General features: G+C 39.2%; 1 protein-coding gene across 7 annotated transcripts in view; it reads right to left on the minus strand.

Moving 5' to 3' along the window:
* The window catches only part of LOC146718866 (protein diaphanous homolog 3-like), a 173,755-nt gene that overhangs the window by 84,211 nt on the left and 62,883 nt on the right, over positions 1-26,661 (minus strand). For all 7 annotated transcript variants that reach the window (XM_085456713.1, XM_085456679.1, XM_085456695.1 and 4 more), the window contains 7 exons: positions 25,093-25,188; positions 22,799-22,893; positions 21,928-22,029; positions 19,380-19,619; positions 15,602-15,731; positions 6,281-6,406; positions 852-1,015 (listed from right to left, as the gene is read on the minus strand). In XM_085456713.1, coding sequence (XP_085312839.1) covers positions 852-1,015; positions 6,281-6,406; positions 15,602-15,731; positions 19,380-19,619; positions 21,928-22,029; positions 22,799-22,893; positions 25,093-25,188 — 953 coding nt within the window. The remainder of the gene's footprint in view (positions 1-851; positions 1,016-6,280; positions 6,407-15,601; positions 15,732-19,379; positions 19,620-21,927; positions 22,030-22,798; positions 22,894-25,092; positions 25,189-26,661) is intronic.

Raw genomic sequence — 26,661 nt, forward strand, 5'->3', positions numbered from 1 at the left:
GGGCAGGGCAATAACTTTAGTAGGCTAATTAGCTACTATTATCTGTCGCGCCCAGTGGCTTGTGCCACTAATCCTGCTGATTAAACACAGTGGGTCTCTGCAGCTCCAGAGCTCACGGTAGCACCAGACTGATAAGGGCACAGAGCTCAGGGATGACATAAATGTCCGGGTGGGACTGGACTACACAGGACTGGCACTGTTCTGCTTTGTATTTTACCACAGGACACAGAACGAAGTAGAAGTTCTGTAATAAAACAGGCAGTGAATAAAAAGATAAATAATAACCCCTATTTTCAAGGTCTTTTCCCCCTCTCAAACCTGAAATAAAACTCTGGCAAATCTTTCACTTATTTTGTGGTTTGCCTTTTTGCTTGTATTTTTCATGGATGTTGGGCAACTAATGAGTGCAACATCATAAGTAGCTTTATGGTTAGAGCTATTTTTTATCTATCACAGTTTTAGCATTAGCAATTCTGTCATTTCTTAAAATATGTTAACAAGAGGCAAAATGAAAATGCACCCATAAATGAAACACTCTTAAATAGCATTAAAACACCAGCTGATATGAAGTAGCACTGCAGTATTTCTCTTAATGTAACATTGTACTAAATGGTAAATAAATCCATTCAAAAAAAAAAAAAAAGCACATCTTAATATGAGACAGGCTGAGTCATTCATTTCTCATTAAGACATATAAGTTCCTGTAACACAAATATTGTGCTAATCCCTGTGTGGCTTTAATAGCAGGACAGGTTTAATGAAAAGTCAAAACATTATTCAATATGCAAATGTCTCCAACTCAAGATATTAAAAAAATAAATATAAAATGAAGGATTGCACCATGTACTCACAGTGAACATTGAACGGAAGTTGCTGAGATCAGTGAACAGCTCCTCCACAGAAGTCTTCTTAGGATCAATAGCAAAGTACTCCAGCAGGTTCTGATACAGCGTCTCCATGTTGCCGTGCATGATCACCAGCTTGTCATACTGCTCCCGTGCAACTTTGCTGAAGCTGTGAGGGTTGTGGTCAAGGTCATTGTTACATTTCACAACAAGTATCCATTAAAGGCTGATGAGAGCATCTCCAACTTGACAACAAAAGTGAGAGCCATTCCCTCTTGTTTTTGCAAAGAAATTAAGTTGGAAATAAAATGCCGATAAACCAACGTTTGCATTAAGAGCTCTCAGTCAGGTCAAAGTGTGTGCATTTTACACTACTCCATTTTTGCTGCACTTAAAGTTCATTGTACTTTACCGTTAACCCTGCCCACCAGTTTTTTCAAAGCCTAACTAATGAGAATATTGCTTACTGAAAAAGTTTCCAAGTTAGTGTAAACACAGTTAAATAGATGTGTTTGCATTTAACTCTGCTCTTGACTCTGGCTCACTTCCAAATGCTGCAGCAAGCACAGTATTACTCTTAGGATTTTTAAGGCAACAAGTCTTTGCACTCTAAAATGCTTGAAGAGTGCAAGAGTTGGGCTTTACACAAAATGGTTATGTCTTCAACAGTCTGACCTAGCAAATACTGCAAATACAAGTCTGACTTGACTTTAAGATGAAAGAGCAATACAAGGCCCTCCTATCTGAAGCGCAGGACAGCTTTGCTACGTTCGTGTGGATGAGGACAAATGGGTAATGGTTGTGTCAACATGTGCTGGAGAGGTGGTGGAGGGGAGGGGAGGGGGGAAGAGTCAAAGTACTAAAACGCATCAAGCCCACCAGCAGGGCATACAGTGCTGTCACCACACACACACACAAACTCACTATTCACTCAATGCAAAAATTTAGTAACCGTGAATTGGCTGTTCAAAATATATTTATGCTACAGTTTTATTCCCTTTCCATATTCCATAAATCATAATCGTCGCTGTCTATTATCGTACATGATGACCTTGTCAAGTGAAATTCAAATCTTTTGTTGTATGACAAAATAGAATCTGAGATTAAAAAATGATTTAATCTGTTTTAAACTGTATGAATAATTTCTTCTTATGTCCTTAGACATCTGTCCTGCTAATGACTATAACACTGTTGTCTCAGAAGCAAGTGTGCCGTGTGTGTGGTATTGCACAAGTGTGTGGACAGCCTCTCTGGCTCCTATTGTGCCCCTTCATTATAGCTCAATTGATGGACCTATTTGAGGTTTGGCCTCAGTTGAATCTGGCTGGGGATGGGACTACCTATTCACAGCTGGGTAAATGCTGTTCAATAGGCACTCCTCCCAGATTGACTTGTCAGTAATATCTTTCCAAGCCAGGGGCTGGGGGAAAGAGGCATGAGGAAAGTCTGAGCAACTGACGGAAAGCAAGAGAAAAAGAAAAAGAAAAATAGCTGAGAGCTGTGGTTGATAAGTATCGTGGGGTGTGAAATATCTGTTCCCACTCTCCTGACTTCTTCCCTATTCCAGAGAAAGCAATGGTCCACTGCAGCTCATTCTCAAAAGCACCCATCTCTCCCATCCCATCACTTTTCATTCTGCCTGTCTTCATTTGATCATTCTCCTTCTGCTTCTCTCATTTTCTAATCTACCACCTCTACAAGCTTAGCTCACATTTAGAAGTGTAACACTAGACCAATCACACAGTAAATGTAAACTCAAGTGGCACATGAAGTGAAAATGGGATTTTCAATGTCACCAATGTGACACCCTGAGATTCTCGTGTTTAGCTGGTTACCGCAGAATTTGCTGATCTGCAGTGCTAACATGACTGGTTCATTTTTCAAAAGGCTTAGCAATAAAACTTTTTAAATAATAAATAAATATAAATATTTGCTTGTCAAAAGTACTTTTAGAAATGTTATCTCCTGTATGCCTGCAAATCTACTGTAATCAGTTTTGCTTAATTTGAAATACAAGTCTTCTTAACATAAGCAGTTAAGGGATGCAGGACGGAGGGAAGTGTAAATGTAATTAAAAAGCTTCATTATAAAACTGCTTACTAATGTTGGTTAAAAACCTTAAGCCAAATTACTAAAGCACTTGGTTTCTGAATAAGAAGGAAAATAATTGTGGACGTGCCTCATCACCTACATCATCTACAATACATAATATCAAAAGATTCACTAGATTCTAAGAATCTGGAGAAATTTCTCTACAAAAGGGACAAGGTAGAAAAGCAATACTGGATTCCTGTGATCTTTGGGCCCTCTGTCAGCACTGCATTAAAAACAAGCACGATTCTGTCAAATTAGTGCAGCTCAGGAACACTTTCAGAAATCAGTCTGTGAACATCATTCATTGTGCCATCCAAAAGTTCAGTAAAAGTTCTAACATCCAAAGAAGCAGCCACAGTCTTCTCTGGGGCAAAACTCATAAAATGGACTGAGGAAAAGTGGAAAACTGTTCTGTGGTCAGACAAATTGGAATTTGAAAGTTTAGTAAACATGTATACTCTGGACTAGAGAGGAGAGGGATCATCCCACTTGTTATCAGCTCATTCCAAAAGTCTGATGGTATGGAAGTGCATTAGTCCCTATGGAAATTGCTGCTTGGAGATCTAGAAAGGTGCCATCATGGCTGAGAGGAAGGCCTTACATACAGCGTAGCATAAAAAATTTAAATTGGAGTTCTATTTTGGATTTTGTTAGTCACAATGTGGCAGTAACTTTAACGACCAGTCAATATTTCACCTTGCAATGCTCAGAGTTCATTTCCAAGCAGTAGCTAATGTTTGTTACTCTCACATGATAATGTATAAAAAATAAAAAATTGTGTAACATTCATCTAGTTAACATTTTTGGTTTACAGTGGTCCCTCGTTTATCACAGGAGTTAGGTTCTAAAAATAACCCGCGACACGTGAAATCCGTGAAGTAGCCAGCTTAATTTTTTTACAATTATTATAGATGTTTTAAGGCCATAAAACCCTCCTCACTACACACTTTATACACTTTTCTCAGACAGGCATGAACATTTTCACACTTTTCTCTCTTGTTTAAACTCTCTCAAAGTTCAAACCTTCATAGAAAAATAAGTCCAGTATTATAGAATGAAACCAAAGATCAAACCCTGTTTCCAGGTACAGAACATGGGAATAGAGCAGCTGCGAGAGAATTCAACATTAATGAATCAATGGTACGGAAGTGGAGGAAGCAAGAAGAATGAGTTGAATAAAGTTTGACTTATCTGACTGTTTTGTTTTGCTTATTGCGCCTTATGGTCAGAAAAATACAGTAACTTCTACCTTCCATGTCCAGAAGTCCAACTTTCTGTGCGATGGTTAGCATCTTCCTCTGCCTTTTGGTTGGTACCGCAAGTGCCTTTGTTGACATTGTTGTGTTTGTTGGGGAAAAACTTAAAAACTTACTTTAGAGTCACACTGCTAGTGATCAAAGATTTATGTAAATTTGACAAGCTTGATGCAGTCTGTACTGTACAGGAGACACGGCATGGAAGACATTGACTGACAATGGTCTACATTCGATCAGGATGCAGAACTCAATGAGCTGTCAAAAAAAACAAACAAAAAACAGCATGCAAAATTGCACACAAAAAATCTGCGAAACAGCGAGGCTGCGAAAGGTGAACTGTGTTATAGCGAGGGACCACTGTACTGTGCGTCTAGGGTCTTATTTTGACACCAGACGCCTCATCAATAACCTGTGTTATTCGTCTACATTACACTTTACCTCCAGTTTTTCCATTTTTACCAAAAGAGAGTTCAGAGTTTTCATAGTTTTTAATCAGTGCTAAGACATCAGGAATTGAAAAGCAAAGTAGAAAAAACAGAGCTGTCAGATCCATTCTCAGTGAACCTTACTGTGTTGCACTCAAGTTCTTTGCTAACTACTACAGCACAAGCCATCAGTGCCCCAACCCCTAGGCTATTGATCAAAACTACATGAAGGAGGCTGGGTGCAAGGTGTATTATTGAACACATACTTACTCACCTGGCCTGAGACATACCTGTCAACCTGATCCTCTAGAACTACCTCAGAAGACAATGAATCATTTACACTGCTGTCAAACAAAATGTAGACCGATGTCAGCAATGGACTTCAATTTCCCACGTGGGCAGACAAATGGTAAAAAGAAATTACACATTTGTGGCTTTTGAAAACAAAAGACAGAAAGTCAAACGCAACATAATTCACATTCTTTAGCTTCTCTCTTGATTTTGAAGATAGCCTCAGTCTTAAGTACACTTCAAAAGCAGCTAAGAGGGGTACTGGTACAAAACTTGACTGCAGAATGGGATGCCACTCATCACTTGTGCACATCACTGGAAACCAAGAGAGGATGGGTGGGAGGACTGTATATTCTTCTCTCCCTTTCTACTTAAAAGCATATTATTACCTTTTTTTTCCTCCTCCTTTTGGCTGAGAGGATCATTTGCCTCCATTTCACCCCATTCCTTGCATCTTGTGTGATCTCAAAAGTATATAAATACTTGTAGTATAAAGAACAAATTTACTCCATGACCAAAGGTTTTTGGCTTATGGTCTTCATCATGGGTCACCATAAAACATATCACAGACCTTTTAAATAGGATAGCTATATATCCAGTGAAGGGAAATCTTAACATTTATCTTATTAAGACATTTGGGACAATTCTGTGCATCCAACTTTGTGGGAGCAGTTTGGAAAAGGCCCTTTTATTTTCCAGGGTGACTATGCCACGATGCACAAGTAAGGTTTATAAAGTCAGATGTGGTCAGATGAGTTTCAACATCCGCCTCTCACCTTACCAGTGCTATTCTGAATAACCAGGCAATGACTTCCATAGAAAGCCTTCCCAGAAAGTGTGGGTCAAATTTATATGAATTTAGACTGCAAACTAGATGCATATACAGTCATAGTAACTGCTGTACGTATAATATGTAAATAGCCTAATACCTCTGTCCGTATAGTGTCCACATCTGCCATTTCACACTTTAAAGCATGCGATGCCTCATTTACAGATGTACATAGAAGCAATAAATAAAGTTATTTATACTACAAAAGACTTGTCCACATCTTTGTACTCACTGAAAGTAGGTGAAGTTGAGCCAAAAAAATTTTTAACCACGTTTCACACAGGTCATATCATTTAATAAGACACACCACATGTTAAATATCTGAGAAGTCTTTACCATTTTTCCTGATGTTAGGTTTAACTTGTTAATTAAACCTGAAACCTGCTCCATAACCAGCCTACACAGCACCACTGTGACTTACTGTAAAGATATAAAATTCACATTCAGTGATATTCTTCTGTCTTTGTGAAGAGTTCATTACTGTAACTCACTGCATGATGGCCCACAGAGATGAGCCTATGCATACACGTGTAAAGGATATAGCCATTTTGGTAAGAAACATGTCGTTGGGGTCATCGGAGGAGGAGAAAGTCTCCAGGTCTCTCTCCAGCTGCAGCAGCTGCCTCTCCATCTGCCTGAGGCTCTTTTCCAGATTCTCTGCAGACACTGACACACACCCACATATTTTCAGACGCGCATACATACACTCATAAAAGCACATGTGAGGACAACTCAATTAAAGGTACAATCAAATGCATTATTATTTTCAAGCACTGGAAGAATCAGAAAAACAACGCACAATAACAAAACAACAGGGAAAATGAAAGAGAAGCCAGCTCGATCGCAAAGCAGACTTATTATGGGTTCACACTGTGCCCAAAACACTGTGGGAATAAACAATGACAAAATATAAGCATCAAGTGAAAGTATGTTTAATACATAACTGCTCGTTATTCTGTTTTCCTCACGGTCGTGTGCTTGCGGTAAACAACCTAACATTAAAATACAATACCCTTGCCGTCACACAAACTGTAGTGAAAGCAAATGACTGCTATGTTAATACTCGGTGTTGTGATACTTGATGTTGAAATACTCAATCAGCCATCATCGTGCAGTCAGTATTACGGAGAAGTCGCATCAAGAGTCCAAATATGGAATCGTATTTCCCAAAGTTTTGTCCTTCAACATTTCAGGAAACTAAACACTGAATCCAGTTATTTTCAAATCATTTTAACTTTACACAGAATTAGAATTAGTTAGTTAGTAAAGCAGGCCACGGGGCGACCGTGGCTCATAGAGATAACGCAGTCTTATCTCTTTGCACTGTTCACAATTAAATACACGATTTAAATTTTCAAAACATTGTGTCACCAGCATTTTTGAACACAAGGCTTTACATTTACTCGGTAAGTGTGACTTCTGTGCATTACATAGCAACAGATACAGCAGTACTGCACACCCTGAATGCATGAAGGTGTGGCTGATTGAGTTAATATCTTTCTATTCTATTAATCCTTGGACTTTAGTCTTATCAACAGGTGCATGGATCATGCAGGTTGGAAAGCAGTGGAACGTGAAGCCTAACTTTCTGCTAAGTTGGTCATGGCTGACACTTTAAGCTAGTGACTGAATATAGCATATGGCTTAAATTACCCCGATTAGACCCCACTTGACAAAAAGGCATAAGCTGCTTAATTTTAAGTAGTTTCAAATTTCCCTTGATCCTAATACATGCTTTATGAAAAGAAAAAAAAGAGAAAGACTTCAATGTAGTTAAGCTTTCCTCTGACTTTAGAGCATAAACCCATTTCCTGATGGGAACCTACCATCTTGGATTCACACACATGTTCTCTCAGACATCTTGACTCCTAATATTCTACAAAGTTTGCATTACTGAAGTTGTGCTTTTCATTTGAAGTTTAACAGAGTGTATGTGTGAACATGTGAATGTCCACACTCGTGAAATGTACAAATTACCAGCTTATGCTTTCAGCGTGCTGAGAGGAAAAGGCAGGTGGCACTTTTCAACCTGTTACTTATAATTGAGAAAGAAGACTGAGTGCACTTCAGTAACACCGCAGCTAAAGAGTACTTTTTACTCGTCACGTGTTTTAGATTGTCCTGAATGCATTTTCACTTTATCGATTTTTGGATTTTAATTTTCTTTCTTCCTTCTTTTATCTCTTACTTGTATGCCTGCAATGATACCTGCGGTCAGTCAAAAGCTTTAAAGGAGCAGACATTTAAAACTCTTGCTTCAAAAGTAGATTGTGACTAATAATATCTCCATCAGAGCCGCCTTCACAAAGCAACTGCTCTGCAATTCTTTTAAAGAAATCATCCTGTTTTTATGGACAGTAAAAAAGGCAGAAGGCTCTTTAAGTATGAATTAATGTATCTTTGAGGAGAACTGTAGCAATGTGGAGGAAAAATATTCCTATCTCTGACTTCTGGAAGAGTTAAAATGGTTATTAGGAAGTGACACCTTATGGGACACTAATGATTATTATTTTTTTAAATCCTGAAACAACTCTCCTATGCATAAATCATAGGCCAATTGCTGTGATTACTATAGAAAAGGAGCTACTTTGTTAATTCATTTTCAATCCTGTACCTACTACTCAGATACTAATCAACATTAAAACTTACTATCAGATTAGATTCTCATTTTCAACAGTACTGATACTAACAGTGCTGTCTTGGCCCTCACACAGCATCCTGCACACAGATGGGCACATGGCACCTGCCAATACTTTTTTGAAAACTTGAAGACTCCCCCTTCAACGACATTAAAGTGTTCAATAGTTATTATAAATGGTAATCTAGTGGCTAGCACACACATTGACTGTTTAACTTTTAGCAGCTACCAAGTAGCCACATTAGCTGTCTGTTAGGTTATTATTAAGTTAGCAGGTGGTGGCTAAAGCTAGTAATAAAATTATGGTTAATGTTGGAATTTCTGCAGCAAGCATCAGTGCTGCTGGTCTTTGAAATGAATTTAACGTGTTATTTTCACAGGATCACACAATCAAAGCACTACCTCAGAGAACACAAAAATATTAAGTCACATGGCAGCAACTTAATGCATTTAGAGATGTAGACATGGCCACCACATCAGAATGGGGAAGAAAGGTGATTAAAGTGGTTTTGAATGTGGCACGGTTAGTCAGGTTGGTGTCAAAAACTGCTGATCTGCTGGGATTTTAAGACACAACCATCTCTCAGGTTTACAAAAAATGGTTGGAATAAACAAAATATCCAGTAATTCTCTCAGTGAAATAGCCTCAGTAATGCAAGAGGTCAAAGGAAAGTGCCACAACTGTTTCAAGCTAACAAGAACTCAAATAATCACTTGTTACAACCAAGACATGCAGAAAAGCAACAACTGCTTCAACTGACCCTCGCTTACCACAGTTGGACAATAGAAGATTAGAAAAACATTGCCTGGTCTCAGGCAACACTCAGTAGGGTCAGAATTAGACATCCACAACATGAAAGCACAGATCTATCCTGCCTTTATCAACGGTTCAGGTTGCTCTTGGCACATTTTCTTGGCCTCCATATTCACCAGATCTTAATCCAGTAGAGCACCTTTGGGATGTGATGAACAGGAGATTCTCATCAAGGATGTGCAGCCAACAAACTGAAGCAACTGTGTGATGGTGGAATGTCAACATGGACCTTGTTTAATCTATGTTATGAAGAACTAAGACAGTTCTGATCACTCCAACCCAGTTTTTCTAAGGTGTACCTAATAAAGTTTTCAGTGAGTGCAGATACAGAATTAGTTATGTAGAAAGTTTTACTGATAATAATTGAACCATAATAATTGAAACAAAATAAAAATAGACAGTTGCCCCTAGATGGTGCTGCGTCCGAGCTCTTTTACAGAAATTCTGGCTGGCTCTGTCAGTGTATTAACTAATGAGAAATCTAAAAATGATCCATACACCCAGTATGATTAGTGTGGCTACATATAAAAAAAAGTGAATAAACAATTATAATCTGACTCTAAATCCTTTTCTCCTGAAAGCTCAGTGCATTACCAGGCAACCAAAATCGCCTGAAGAAGGTGTGGGCAGCATTCAGACGAGGAAAGAGGCCAGACAGGCAGTCTGTTAATAGAAATGATTAAAGCCCTGTGATGATGCGGTAACTGAGAAAGGAGCAAGGGAGGGCAAGACAAAAGCAAAACAAAAAAGGAATCTCATCTTTTCTTAGCTTTGCAATCTGCAGGCTTTTGTGAAGAAGCAACCTCACACAAAAGGGTATATGCATGAAAACCTAGGAACTTTATATTATTTATCCTACGAGAGAAACAGAATCTAACACATAATTAGATCCATATACTTTGGACACTGGGTACTTTGGATAATACAAACAGGAGACACTTACTTAATGCTGCTATCCAACAATAGAAATACTAAATAGAACCAACATGTCTCAGTGAAGGTGCTCTGCACGGGGCAAAAAGCAAGGAGAAGAACTAAGAACTATGATGGATCTCTACACAGTACGTGCAAATAAGGCCTTGCATATGTCACCACAGGTCATCTGCCTTAATGCAACAATAGAGTGTCATCACTCCAGCCACAGAGTACTCAAGATGAGGCAGACTATATGTGAATCAGGGATACAGTATGCTTCAGGAGAAAACTGGCTTTTATCGGATCCTTCACTTTAAAGAAAACACACAGAAATGTGTTTCAAAACAGAAGAGGCTTACGTCAGCCGTATACAACTCAAGACTTAGGAAATGACAGTAGGAAATGTTTCTTTTCTCTCACTGACCACTTTGCACTTGATTTCTTATTCTGTGCATTTATGTGTGAGTGATTTTTATGAGCAGTGGGGCCTGAATGTCTCTTTGGTGCAGAGGAGTCGGAGACAGATCTAAGATATTTTGGAAGAAGAACAATTGAAATATTTGTGGAGGTCAAAATCCACTGACATCCTTTTATTAGTCTGCTAACCTGCTATGCCATAAATGAGAAAGAGTAGAGCATGCAAGCCACAAACAGCCCCAGCGCACACACAGTCACTGTATAAGCACCTTTGATATAATGGATTCTAAGAGAGAGAGAAAAAAATTGACGCAAAAGCCTGATGTTTTGGTGAATCTGAAAATGTACAATCTACAGAACCACTTTAAAACAGTGCAGGACTAACATTAAAATGCACTGTAGAGCCCTCATTTTAAGTACTTTCAACCTGAGGCTCATTGTTTAGACTGCATGAAACAAAACTAGAAAACAAAGCTTGAACAGTATTTTTGGAGAGCCATCTCAGTGTAGCTGAATCGTTGCGTTACTGATTAAAGATTCCCCAGGACCATAACCAGAACAGCTTTTCCATTTTCACTACACATACATCCATAGTTCTACTAATGCAGACATGCTTTTTAGCAGTACGTAGTAGTAAACAGCATTTATGTTGCTGACAGGCGGTTTTTGAAGCTGCAAGCTGAAGTAGAGTGGTTGAGCACATTAACATGTCTCCGTATTTGTCTGCTTTCAACTTCAAACTCAGCACCGAGTAGAGCAGGGCGATATGGCCAAAAATATTTATCACGATATATATTTGAAAATTTGCGATAACGATATAACTGACGATATAATTGATGCGAGACAAAATACAACTCCACAACATTACTAGCGCAAAAAAGACAACCTATCATTTATTTTCACTTAAACAAGAAGCTGGTTTTTATGTACATTAAAGCTTTATAAAAATGTAACAGTGCAAATGCAAATTCCTTGCTGAAAGTTTAACCAAAAGGCATTTCCAGTAGAAATGGGCTGACATATACTGAGCATAACCATGTATAATATTCACTGAAGTTAAAAAGAGGTGCTTTGCAACATTAAACTGCAGTGTGCAGTACGTATTTTTCGGACCATAAGGTGCACAGGATTATAAGGCACATTAAGCGAAACAAAGCAGTCAGATAAATCAAACTTTATTAAACTCATTCTTCTTGCTTCCTCCACTTCTGTACCATTGATTCATTAATGTTGAATTCTCTGGCAGCTGCTCTATTCCCATGTTGTTGCAGTATATTAATGACTAACCTGGTATTGTGGATGGATTATCTCAGTTGTTCTCCTGACTGAAGATTGGTCCTTTTGCAGCATCCTGCCATGCGATTGCATGGCAGGAAGTGGAAAAGTGTTAGTGTTCGTCCTCCAGCTTCACTGTTTATGTTATGCTAACATAGCTGTGTCGCTAGCGATCACGTAGCACATAATTATATACCAGCTAGCCCAACTTCAGTAACCCTACAAACGTCACTGCTGTTTAGTTTCCTGTCTTCATTTATGTTGGAAGTGATAGCAGAGCTGTACGTTTGATTTTTTTCAGAAATCTCTCAGTCAGAACATGCAATATCATGCTTAGGTAACTAGCGAAACTAGCGAGCTAACTTCCGCTAGCTTCCTGCTAGCTTCTAACTCCGTTAAATGTAATGCATTTTGTTTTCATGGATGCCTGGAAGTTAAACTTCATAGTTACACCTGGTAAAGCAGCAATGCTGATCGTTTTATTAAAGATGAAAGAATTTAGACAGTTTTTAACTCTTAGTGATGCTGCAGTGTTCGTTTGACCAGAAGCATACGGAGTTTAGGACCCAGATTACTCCCAGATTTAAGAGCATCTTAGTCCGACAAATACGACAATAACGACGGCCGCTTGCATGTTCTGCAAAAAAATGTGCTTTGTCATGTATCTGACGGACAAACACCAAACCAGTTCCACATCACTGAAGTTGCACCATTTTTACAAACCAATTCTGGTTCATCTGTTTCACTCAACAATCGGCCATGTGCGTATGAAAACAAAGGCACTGCGCATGCGCGTTTTACTCATATTCTATCGCGATATTTCATTTTCCTATCGTTGCCTAACATTATACCGGTATTACCGTGAACGGTATAATATGGCCCAGCCCTAGCACCGAGTATCACTCAACAAGCCGCCCTAACTGCTCAAATCGGCTGCTGTCTATTATAAGTGTGTGTCTGTTTGCGGGTGTGACAGGCAAAAGAAGTTAAAACAAAAAGAGTTTGCAAGCAAAACCCAAAGACCAAGAACCAGACCGAGCAACAATCGGGGACCGATAGACGAATATTGACAGGCAGTTAAAGAGATACATGCAAACTGATAGAGTGAAGCAGCAGGGACTGAGTGCATCTCAATATCAGGGGGAGAAATGATTATAGGTCTAAAAAGAAGAGAATTGGCAAAAATGAGAAGACAGAAAGAAAGGATCCCTGAACTGAAGTACAGGACTGGCAGAGTGGGAAACAAGGGTTGTGTTACAGTCTAAAGACAGCACCATTTACAAAGGAAGAACATATCATTACTGCTACCTCTGCTCAACCTTGTTTTCATGCTCAAGTAAGCTCTTTGGCTAGTGTATATGAATGCAATGCAGCCTTTTAGTCTGAGTACATGCCCATCAAGTAGTTGTCAGACCCGATGAAAAGGAAGCCACTCACCAGCACGGCTTAGAGACAGGATCTGTGTGTCTGGATATAATATGTGAAGAGATTAGACGGTGCATGCATCTCCTAAGCTTATAGAATCATAAAGAAAGACAGAAGCACAGAAAGCAGTCCATATCTATATAGATGCAAATAAACTCAGCTTGAGGCCAGTGAAGTAAAGAGGTAGAGAAAACCTGCAGAGAGATCCAAGGACTGTGCTCTCCCTTGATCTCGCCATTGTACTTCTGCATCGTGGCCAAAGCCTTCTGGACACACAGCACAGTTGGGAGAAATAACAACACTACTGTTGAGTGTTTTATCTACAGATTATCAAAGCGCCAAAACAAGGAGGGAAAAAATTGAAATCTTTATGATGAGCGGAGTCCAAACAAACAAACCCAAAAAAAAAAAAAAAAAAAAAAAAAAAAAAAGAGTCACACATTTCTTTTCATCCTCCTATGTTTTCTCCTCCTCACACCTTCCTACACTCCCTCCTGCTGAGAATGGAGCAGTGGGTAAAATCTTCTTTAGAGCAGGAGGAAACACGCTGTGACAGTGCGACCTCACACACACAAGCCGTACATTGGCAGCGGCTAACTGCTTCTTCCTGTGAATTGCCTGTGGCAATATGAACAAAGGACATGCCTGAGTTTCCTCCGACCACTGAGTCTGTCCCTGCTTGGCTGTGACCTTTACAACACTATACAGACGCTGGCCACTCAAAGCACTTCTTCTGTACTTGTGTGTACCCATGTTTGCATGCACACCTGTGCAATACAGCCAATTTCTGTTCAAAGCAACACAGAGACTTAAAAATGTTTTTAATCCCAGTCACAGACATGACCTAAAACATAAGCCATCAAACCTGAAGATATGCCACAGAAGAAGATTAATGTTTGTATCAAACAGCGGTGCACATGAGATGACTGTGGCACAGATCAAACATGAAAATGATAAAATACAACGTATGTTTACAGAATCAACAAACATCCAATCCCCTGAGAGAGCAACAGAAGCAGAAAGCTAAGAGTAAAACTCAAAGTAAAACAAAGGAATGCATACGAATGTTCCACTTCTTTCTAGGTAACACTGTATAGGTAGCCCTTCTGATGCCAAGCTTTCATTGCTTATGATCATATATTATTAAAAAACAAACAGGACAATATCAAACTAAATAATACTAATCTAATGTCTTTTTATATTAGTGAAATATCATTTAAGATAAACAACAGACATGTATCACACATTATAATCACAATGTCACCTAACAAAATCAACAGGCAAAAGCCTAAGACAATAGCTGTGCAGTAGTCCTGTATTCATTTGCTTAGATAACGATGACTCGGTGAGGAATCAGTATGTGTCAGTATGTCGTTCTTATTTTTCTTTTCTCTCAGTGGGCATCCTCCTTCTGGCTAACAAGCCACAAAAACAACACTGCACATGTGCAAACATCTTATTGAGAGGTACTGCCGCTTGTTGTCACTCACTGAACGGAGAAGACCAGGAGAGAGGGGTTTCATGGATTCATGCATTTCTGTCTATAGGTGTTTCTGGTGTTTGTTTTTTGGAAAATAAAGTCACTAAAGGGGTATGAAAAATGATCTAGAGGGGAAAGTCTAAGTTAATCATGGCAAGAACCAATGCATGATAATAACTGCTGCGAGTGAGCGAGGGACATCGGGCAGGTAAGGTGAGATGGTAAATTCCACATTAGCAAGACAAAAGGTGAAAACATAAGCCCATATCACATTATCTAATGAGGTTGAGCGCTCCTATCATTTACTATCATCCAGATCATCACTATTATATCAAGTGCTTAATTGCCACAATCACATATCAGGCATTTTCTAAATAGATTCTTCAGTCTTCACATTTAAGCATGCTTAGATGCATGGACAGATTATGCCATCATTACCCTTTTCTTCTTTTACTTTAACTGCAGAAAAGAAAATATCAAAAAAGTTAATAGTTTGTATGCCCATTGCTTCCTCGTAGTAACTCTTATCTTAGATGACCAATTAAGACCAGTTGCCAAATCTCTGCTGTTAAACATCACTAGAAATATCTCAGCTAGGAAGTAGATGAAACTCAAACCATGCAACCATGGGAGAGCTAAAAACCTTGGGTTGACAGCAGGGGACCAAAATAACAGCAGCACTGTGATATCACCTCAGAGAAAGTGGAAGGTAGAGAGTGTTAAAATTATCAAGTAGCAGCTGACTCTTACATGCTGGTAAACAGGTGAAAAATGGCTTCTGTACTGTATAAAAAAAAAGTGCTTTTAGAGACTTAGAAAATATATCACAAGTGTCCAATAACAGTTTTATTATGTACAGTTGAGAAGTTTTTGCATCTTGGTGTTTAAGAATATTACCTCTGCTTGCTCGATCCACATGCTCTAGGTCGTCAAGAAACTTGACCACGTCTGGAAATTCGTCCTCACATACTTGTGCCAGGAAGTGAAGTAAGGTTGTCTTCTGATCTGCTGACTTGGTGTCCTTTAGCTGTAAAACATGGACACATAAAATATGCATTTATGTGGCTTTTTTAATAATAAGTAAATAATACAACAAATTTAATAATAAAATAAATTGAAAAATAAAACGTATACACAGGGCAAAAAAAATGCTCTAACAGGGGAAAAGTGACTCTGCATGTTGCTCAGAGTTTGTGTTATTGAAAATGTCACAGGTTAGGTCTAACCCTGTTAAGCACACACACTGTTCACTTGCTAAATAAATGTGTTTGCATGCTTGAATCTGATGAATCTGTCTTACTTTAAGTCAGAAATTATGTCATGTTTCTCTAACACACCATATATACCTGCCATATTAAAGGTTCCATAATTTAAAGGTTAGGATATTCATCATTTTTTAGAGTATAAAGCAGGTCTAAAACACTCACTTTATGGAGAAGTGCGCACAACCCATATTCAACATTTAAATCACCCTCAGTAATGTAAACAGCATGATTTATCCAGCACAAGCACAGTTAGAAATATATCTAAGTACATCCATCTATAACAACATAAAATTGAAAAAATACATTAAAAAAATAAATAAACAAGTGGTAAGACAACTGCATGCAATCATCTCTTCCTCTTGGATCTAATTCTGGTTCAAAAATGCAGTCAACGCCGGGGTTTTGTTAGCAGCCCTTAGAAGGCTACATCTATACGAGGTAGGATCAAAAAGTTTTTCCAAGTCTGCACATAAATACAAAAGCCTTAGCCAATTTAAATTTAAATTCTCTCTCTTTCAAGGTCATTTGATTCTGAAATGCAGCGCTGCCGGTGCTCCTGTTACATCTGAATTGCTCCTGGAAATCTTGTGCATGTCTAGACTGAAGATCATCACAGGTGACAAGAGTTGCGCACCTCACCGCAGCGCATTTAAAACACAATCATCACTCACTGCGCACCCCACTTTGTCCTGATGTCAGCTTACAGATGAAACACGTTCGTCTTAATAGTTAATACGTGTTAGGAAGTATGCGTGCCGCTATGCTGTGTGCTTTCACATTTTATTTAGACCAGGCAACGTATCCATGTTTAGGATTCAGAGTTGAGCGCACTGCTGCTTTGTAACACATTTTCAGTTTTGACACAACAGAAGCACACGCACTGCGAATACACAAATGCAGGTTGTTAGAAAGGGGCTTTCAGGGAGCGATCAAATCTTTGCAAGAGTGCCGAAAGGCGGTGCGCCCCTTCACAAGGGCCCGACCCTTAAAAGGTACATCAGACAAATTTAAACCAGATGCAATTTTTACTTTTGATGGGCAAAGTCAAAGAACGTTTTTGTTGAAACATATAATAACAGAAATTGGGTATGGTACGTAAACAACATCTTTTTGGCCTTAGTTTCACAGTATTCGTCGCTATGGCAGGAATCATGATACACATGCATTTTGAGCTGCAAAATGAAAACCACACTTTGTGGATACCCTAGTTAAAAGGGGTGAAAGATGTGTGTGTGAATGTGTGTGTGAATGGGTGAATGACTGGATATGTAAAGCGCTTTGGGGTCCTTAGGGACTAGAAAAGCGCTATATAAATACAGGCCATTTACCATTTATTAAATGCAAGACAGGTGCTTAATAAATTGCTCTTTTCTTAGTCAGTTGGGTAAGTGAGTGCATCACTAGTTGATGAAAACCTGCACACCTACCTACATGTGTACAGAGCTCACTTGCTATTCAGTAAGAAGGGTGAAAGCAGCATCAAAGGTGCGTCTCCATGTTGTTTAATGTGATGTAGGTGAGCAGCTAATTTGCAATAGAGCTACAAACTACTGTTAGAAGTGCACTTTTCCCTAGATTATTTTTTGTGATTAATGCTAACAGCAACAAAAAACAAGGTTCAGCACAGGGCTCGACGTACTCATGCTTGAAATCAGAAGTACTAATGTAGCTAAATATGCTGTCTGGTAATTGGAAAAAGAAGTCATTGTCCTTCATCTACTGTACTTACTCAAAGCAGTTCTGAGCTCTAGCTTAACAAATGCTGAGTGTTAACAGTGCCACACATGATTTTATGTCTCGTGATTACGTAGCAGATGTGTTCCTGCTCCCTGCACTTGGTGCCCATTTATTGCCAAAAGTAACAAATATTTTATATTTCCCTGATAAATTTCCATCATTGATTTTTTTCTCATTTCTTTGTTCTTCTTCCTTTTTTATTAAACAGGCTAATTCCAAGATGTCTATCAGCATCCCTGCCAAACATGCCTCCTGCAGAGTGTGTTGCAGTGCATCTCTCTAGGTGATCTATTGGTAGACAGCAGTGTACTCAGACCCGCTGGGTTTAATCATGTTTGTATTATCTCCTCTAATCAAACATTCTCATCTCTCTTTTCATTTCTGTTCCCCAGTCCCCCCCTTTTTTTTTAATAAAAGCTGCAAGTGCTCACTCACAAAAGGTCCCTCTTTGAATTTAGATGGATGGTAATCGTAGATGACAATGTAAACATTTTGCCTTTTACATTTGGGATGGATGCAATTTTCCTGTGCTGTGGAGTGTGCCGTGGAATTAAGTTGTCAAACTCTGGGTATGGCGCGAAGGAGATGTCTTCCTCTATATATCCTGCCCGTGACAACGTAAACCTTCCTTCAGACAACATACGCAGACAAAAGAAACTACTGTTTTAAATCCTTAACAGTCTCCTATTAACTGATATTACTGTTGTCCTAATGCATCTAATCCATCATGTTCGTACAAGTGTTTGCCTTTGTACTTGTATTTATATGAACATCAGCATCCAAGTCTAGGAGGGTAAAGAGGTGGCAGTGACAAATGACAGCAGTGCTCGTTACTGTGGAAACTGCAGTGGGTGTGCCAACAGCTGTAATGTAACCACTGGAGGAGACTTGCACCCCATTCTTCCCGTCACTATTACAAACTTCATGTTCTGTTTTCATGCCGCATAAAATCCTGAGTTACAGGTGTTGGATACGTCTCTGTCCAAGAAGCACTAGTATTGCCACGGCGAAGTTGTGTGAACTTTCAAAAGGGATAGTGGTTTGAGTTTCAGTTATCTTTTCTGGGCAGAAGAATGAGACTAAAGTACTCGGTGGGCTTAAATGCTTTGATAGAGGCCAGATGATAAGGAAAACTCTGATAGTGTTCAATCAAATGAAATGGTTTAAAATAAAATGTCTCATTACAGCAGCTGCTTTGGATCAGTTTACTGATAAGGCTCAGACAAGGTGACCAAAGAGAGAGACACCGCTACACGTAGTGTCTGGTACAGACACAGATATACATAAATCCCATAATGTATACCGATTCTTTCTTTAGTCTAATCACTGTTAACGCTCTTGGCTTGTACATTTGGCAGAAAAAAGCAATCCATATAGGAAATGACCATTTTAACTCAAGGTTTTTGAGGACATAAAATGAGAGCGCAATAATGAAAATAAGGAGAATCTATCAGGCTAGCTTCAACTAAAGGCCTAAAAAATCATTTAGTTGAGGTCAGTAAAAAATAAATTATATTTCTGTTACAGAACTCTGACTGCAAACACAGCTGTGTATCTCTTGAGAAAGTTTATTGAACTAGCATCACTCCTGTTGAACATTTGACACTGAAGGGATGACTGACTACAAACTGTGTGTGAACAGTTGAAATTAGGGTCAGCATTTCAACCCTTACCTTGCAAAGGGAGCTCAGGTCAAAGCCATATGATTGGGCGTTTCGAGAGCCCGCATTCATGTAATTCCCCAGTAGTAGCACCAGCTCCAATAAGCGGCCAAAGGAGCGGCTCTTCCTGACCTCATCACATGCGGCATTTACGGCCAGAATATCTGGTCGCAGATTATTTACGTGCTCCTCAAACTGAAGCCGGAAGAGGATGTGGCTGAGGCGAGGACGCAGCCGCTTCACACTGCTCATCTGGGGAGGCAACAAAGTCAAGGTGGAAACAAGAAAACAAGAAGGCATAGATGGAAAAGGGATAGTAGGGGGAAAAGGGATTCGGAGAAAAGAGAATGAGGAAGGAGATGAGAAAAGGATGGGAAATGATGTCAAGGAGAGCAAACCACATCAAAGAACAGTCAAACTTAAAATAACTACAATAACACATTTGACACACTCTCACATTCAGACGATCTAATTTAAAAGACATTTATGCAACCAGCATGTTGGAAAGTGTTGCTAGGCAGTAGTAATAGATGCTGGCAGTGATTTGATTTGGGACCCAGGTCTGGTAAGTTAATTGTGGAGTTAGTGTCCATATAGGGCAGGCAGTGGAGGGGTGGAATATACAATAGGCTGCCTTGGATTACCACTCTCACACAATTAGAGAAAATTGGAAAATATTGCATTGGGCCCAGGACCTGGCCGACACAGTGATTGTGTATGTGTGTGCGGCGGGAGGGAGGGGTGCAGGTTCCAATTGTCTGTTTCACACAACAGCTGGCTGTGCGGTTTGATGTCCTCCATCAAGGGTTTAATTATAGCTACTGTAATGTTATCAAATGACTATTTCAGTCAGTGTGTGCTGGTCTGTGTGCACTTTGTGTCCGTGTATTTGTCGCACATAAAAGGAGAGGGCGGGCAACAAAAAAAAGAGGAATAGAATTATATAACAGAATTAAGAAAAAGCAAGGTCCACACGAACAAAACATAATGCTGAAACGAACCCCAGAGATGGGATGAATTATGTGATAAAGATATTTAAACGAGAAAAAAATAATCAGAAAAAGAAGAAATGGAGCAAAACACACCGGATCATCTGCAAATTGAATGTGTGCAGCTGCTCCCACTGGCCTACACAGGGCACTGGGAGGTTATACTGACAAGTTGAGGAGATGGTTTCTCACACACACACACACAAAAGAGTGGACTTATGGAAAATCTAGCTCATTTACTGCCAAACACTATTTCCATGAGGTGATAGTGAGAAGGAAAAGACAGCTCTGTTGATATCCTTATCTGAAGTGTCAGAACATTAACATTGAATTTAAAGATTCTCCCTCTCCCTCTCCCCCCCTCTCTCTCTCTATAGTAAATATTTTGAAAACTTGCATGTAATAAATATTCCCATCAACTGTCAACAACAAATAAAATCAAAGATGAAAAAAGCATTAGTCCCGAGGATTTTAACTACAGCTCAGCCAGCAGAATGCACATACTAATAAACATTCCTCAGATTTCAGGAGTGATGCGGAATAATCATTAACTGCAAGTGATTTACAAAAAATTACAGGCATGCATATGGCTTCTGTTAAAGACATTAAAATATGCTTTCATTGACTGATATAGATGAGTTATGTGGAAATTTATATTTTGAGATTAAGCGCTTTAGTTCCTCAACTTACTGTCACAAAGAACAGTGAACTTATTCACATAGCTGCAGGAATACTCAGCAACTATGGTGGTGACCTTGTGTTAAGCTTTTACAACAGGCAAGACAGACCTGAAAACAAAATACTACTGTGCACAAGGCTGAGTTAAAGATCAATTGAAAGTGGTGTTGACTGAAAATAAAAAAGTGAATGTTTACACAATGGTAAATATTAAAAAAGTACATTAAAAAAATCCCTTTGAACCTGAGCTTTTGTGGGCCCACACGAGTAGCACAACCTCATTATATAAGCAGGCTCTCCTTTTTTCTCGTCTCCTCATTGAACAAGATACAAAAGATGAGTTATGTTTTTGTCCATAAGGTGGTCGCTAGGTAGAAAAATAAAAATACATAAGTGACACCTCTCATGCATAATTCTGACTAAACCTCCTTTAGTCTTTAAGAAAATGATGCTGACATAATGAGGCAGAAGTGCTGCTCTTTAATGTGCATAAATTAGTGCACCAGTCCACAGGTGTCCCATCTTTCCTCTTAAGGCTTTAAAAGATAGAATTTTAAAGAGCTCAGGATTATGATAATTACATGAAAGTGTTCTCTGTGTGTGTTTTCATTGAAATAAGACGCCGAGAAAGAATACAAGACAAGTTTACTTGACTAAAACATTCAAATATTACGTTTTATTACACCAAATATGCATTTTTTGGCTCTGATAAACTATTTAATTCTTAATACACTTGTGTTTAATAGCATCGTCAACGATAATAGGCACACTGTCTGAGGTCTTCCGGCAATAAATAAGGAAATATAAAGGAAAGGTCATTTTTGTGCTGTATATCTGCAGTTGGTGGGAAGTTGACAGATGTTTGTGTGTGTTGTACATTTGTGTGTACTCACCACAACCCCAAACTGCTCAGGCTCTGACAAATTAGAGTACTCATTTTTGTATGTGGCCAGCGCATTAAGCTGCTCCTGCTCCGGTAGGTGCTTTACAAGGTTCTACAAAGAAAAGGAAGAAAGGGAGTGAGAAGCGGGAAGGATATACAGAAATTTACAGACAGCTAACCTGCTGCTGTTCTGTTTGGCGTTGTCTCTGTTGGTGTGTTTCAGCCATGTGGTGAGCTTTGTTACTATGATAAAATATCTTATTACCAAGCAAAGACTATGTAGCTTTATACAGTAGATACAACTGAAATGAACCACACTGGTCCATTGAATTGTTGTTAAGATAGAAAAACAGAGATTGACACATACATGGAAGGACAGACAGATGGATTGGATGAACAGAGTAAGTCAGTGCCAAGTGTGAGGTATACAGATGGCATAAACACATTGAAGTTATAGCCAAAAAGCTGGTAAAGCACTTATAAACACAAACAAAAAAAAACAAAACAAAAAAAAATTCAGCTAAACATCAGCAAAGTGCTTATTTATTTTTTACTGACATACTGCCTGTGCTCACCAACTGTTTCCACACCTGCTGTACTGCAGGCTTTACAGATGCCCAACGCTTTAGCCTTGGGCTACATGCTGTTTTAAGATAGACAACTAATCAAGACAATAGACAAAGAGTTGAACCTGACCAGCTGAGTAGGAGAAGGGCAAAACTAAAAATATACTTCCAGCCTCAAGGTGAAAAGTTGAGCATTGACTAGTTTCAATATTTTTTTCTCTTTTATCTCACAGCTAGCTAGGTCCAGAGTTGGGTGGAACGAGAAAGTCATCCACTAAAGTAACGGAGGCTCTATGGCTTCATTAAACAGCATACCTGGATCATAGGTTCAGAGAGTTGCTCTTCATCGACCTCCACTATCATGCGTCGAATTTCCTGATAAGGGATGCGGAAGGAGCCTAGGAAGATGGCTACAGGTGGGAGGGGGGGAGAGATGTGGCAAATGGAGAAAAGATTGACAGCTGAGCTGTAATGTTGAGATATGAGACAGTTGGTCATAAAAGAACAGAAAAAACAACCAAACACACACAAAAAAGAACAATGCGAAATAAAACAGTACACACAAATCTTATGAAACAGGTTAGTCTGACCCACTCAGCCAGCGATGTCTTCATTTTTTCTTTCTGTCTTTAAAAAAAATGATTTTAATTTTAAATGTATTGGCTTAGCAACCATGATATTTTCAAGCAAGAGTTAGGACTAGCAAAGGTATGGTGCATGCCTCGTCAGGGCTAGTTATTAGTCTCACAAGCAGAAACACATTAAAAAAAATCATTTAAAATTATTGAGCATGTTTTAGGTTGAACACTTTGGAGTGTTCTGCATGTAAGTGTGTATGTGAAGTATGTTACAACATTACATTATGCATATACAGGAGAGCATGAACTTTTGAAAACAAGAATGTACCTTTTGTTTTGCACACTTTTTTGCTCTACTGGGTTAAATCATTTTTAAAGTTGTGGGGACAGAAATAATAACTTTTTATTTCAGGTTGAGCACCAACTTTGGCGTAACAATCAAGTTACAAAGACAAATGTTATGAACCAAGATATCCTCTCATATCACCATAGAATCCCAAAAACCTGAGCCCATCCATGAATTCATATCCCTCAGTGTGCTGTTTCTCAGACACCCTGTGCCTAGAGAGAGACCTCCCTACATGGTGTTGAAAACCACCTGGCAAGCCTGATGAAATGAAGATGGACAAAAAAAACCCCAAAAAGTATACACACAGACTCACCAGGAAATCTTTTTATAGTGGTGTGTTTGCTTAGTACTTTGCAACTCTTGGAAAGACAAGTTGCCCAGGCATGTTCTATCCCTGGCATAAGTATCACATAAAGGGATAGCAGCCTCACCAAAGATCTCCTGTGTGGACAACCAACAGGATTGCTATGCTACAAAGACGTGCGTTCACTTGACTTTAAAGCTACAAAGAGACAGAAACACCTGCAGCTTGAAATCCAGAAGGCCCTGCAGGGCTTTAAAAGACAACAGTTTGAGAAAATGGCCTAAAAAAGTCAGCTTAAAAGACTAGTCATCTCTTATTCCTGTGAACAGGACCAGAAGGACTTCAACTCCCGCATGGGACTTTACAGTCACAAGAGGCGCCTCTCGAGCACCACAGACGACAACCACGAGCACGTATCCAATTGTCCCACAGGACTTCAGGAGGCCAACTACTACACAGTACATAACTGAGAAGAATTAAAAAGAAACAGCATGTGCAAGGATTAAACTGAAGTTTAAACACACGTCCAATAAATGATGAATCTTTTTTTTTTTTTTTAAAAACCTGTATATATTAGGTTGAGGTTTTACTGACAAACTAGCCCTTCTCTTCTTAAAGCATACGTAAAATGTGACACGACTGTGATATAAGCTCCCGGCTGTAACTGGTAATGAGAAAATTTTAGTACAATTCATTAGGCAGAATAAATTTGCACTGTATCTCAGTATCTTAACAGTGATGGCATCAATCAAGTAACAGAAATAAAACAGAAATAAAACCCCTTCTCAGTCCTTCTCAAACCTCAATCAAAGCTTTTAGACTCTTTACCTCCTATGGTGGACCACATAAACCACCAACTCCCCCTTCCCCTCCCCCTTGCTCTCTAATTTCTGCTGCATGATTTATCACTGTTACTGGGCTGATTAGACTCATTTTCTTTTAATACGTGAAACAAAGGTCACAGCTCCATGTGATATAAGCCAATGAGGTGCTAAGATCTGAGAGTGCTTAAGAGATCAGCTGGATCCTCATTAATGCCGGGTGTTTTTTAAACCGTCATTTTCAGACCAAGCATGCGTGTGTGAATGCATGAGAGAGAGGAGGGAGGGAGGGAGGGAGGGAGGGAGGAAGGAAGGAAGAAAGAAAGAAAGAGAGAGAAGTTCTTTTTTCCTTCTTTCCTTAATGGATCTTTAACGTTGTTAATTAGGTCCGTGTGAAGAGATGAGTCATATGTGGCAAAGGCCAGGTTCACATGAACTGTCTGTGTGTATTAATTGCCATAGCAACATGCTAAGGTGTAAAGCATACCAAATTTCTCTATAAATGTATATAAATCTGCCCTTTTTTAGGAGTAGATAGAAAGGAAACAAATACTTACACAGATTCTGTGCAATCTTTGGATCGAGCACCTTCAGCTCTTTAATTCTCTTCTTTATGGATTTCTTATCCTCTGTATCCTCCTCTTCTTTTTTAGCTGATAAAGACAGAAATATTAAACTGCAGCCACCACACATAGGCAGAATTTAGACAAATGAAGCATGAATGAAACACACACACTTGGAAACAGCACAATTATAACATTTAGATATCAGTACAACATAAAGAAGAGAACAACAGCAAAAAGATTAACTAGGTGGTGGAGAAAGTTCAGATGCATTATATTTATTTATTTGCTGAGTTGAAATATTCCATTAAGTGTAAATATGTCAAATTTTTAACATGTCAGCTATTTCTAACAGGCTCACAAAATATTTCCGCAAGCCTTTGTTGTATATATTTACATATTTTTGCAAGCGAAGAATGACTCAATGATATGATGCCATGTGAGTAGAGAAGCATGGAGAAAGGGATTATGGGGAAGTTCTCTCATCACACCACTGAGAGATTAAGGTACGGGGCCCGTAAGCACAGAGTTGCACATTCGGCAGAGATGTTATAGGTGAAGGTAAATCTGCTTTAGGGTCACGTGGAGGCAGGTAGGTGGGATTGTGACAGAGCTGTTGGTAGATAGGAAAGCCAATGAGACGACACAGAGATGTATGCTTCCACATCTGTTCACACACATACACCCACATCTCTCTCACACTCACATTCACACACACTCTTGAGCCACGATCACAAAGAGGAGTTCATGGTTGGTTTTAATTATTTAAGAGACCAGATTAAGAGAACAAAATGTGCATCCCAGGAGTTTTCGGGGTAATTGTCTGGTGCTGTAATTATCGTGTATGTGGTGAGAGGGTAGGAGAGGGGAGGAAAGTAGAGGAGAAGAGGAGAGGAGGGGAACAGATCAGAGGAGCACACGGGTTAATCCACAGGAAAAGGTATTTCTGCTGTTCCACATGGACTCAGTCTTCTTTCAGGGATTCTGTATCTAATTAAAAAGTGAAGAGGTATGCTGTGAACCCCCGCATGAAGAGACTGGTATGATGTCCACAAACATGAACACCTACAGTATGGCGCACCACACACAAATACACAAACACGGCCACACACTGAGCAATCCTTGGACTTACGTGGTTCCTCTGCCAGTACATTCTCCTCACAGTCTTCGATGTGAGAGAGAGAGAGCAAAACGCAAAAGAGACACAAGGGAGGGGAGGGGTGGGGTGGGGCAGTGAAAAATGTGTACCATGGATAGAGGAGAGAGATGAAAATACATTTTTATAAGAATGCTTCCTGTCCACTGCAGCGTGAAACACAAAGAGAAAGGAAACCACAAATACGCTCTAAAATCTGACTTGGAAGAGTGGGTTTAACAGACAAATATTCACTAGATCAAATGAAAAATGATGTATGCTTTACTTTCATAGCTTCCCAACTCCTTTCCCCAAATCAGGTAGTCTTTAACCACAACTGCTAACATCACATTTGTGTTTCTAGCCTCATCAATAATGGTAGTATAACACCTTTTGGATAGTTGAATGGACAAACGAGCAATGTGAAT

This window comes from Copadichromis virginalis, linkage group LG1 (genome assembly GCF_057382275.1).
Source record: "Copadichromis virginalis isolate Kocher_CV1m ecotype Utaka linkage group LG1, C_Virginalis_male_GT1.1, whole genome shotgun sequence".
NCBI lineage: Eukaryota > Metazoa > Chordata > Actinopteri > Cichliformes > Cichlidae > Copadichromis > Copadichromis virginalis.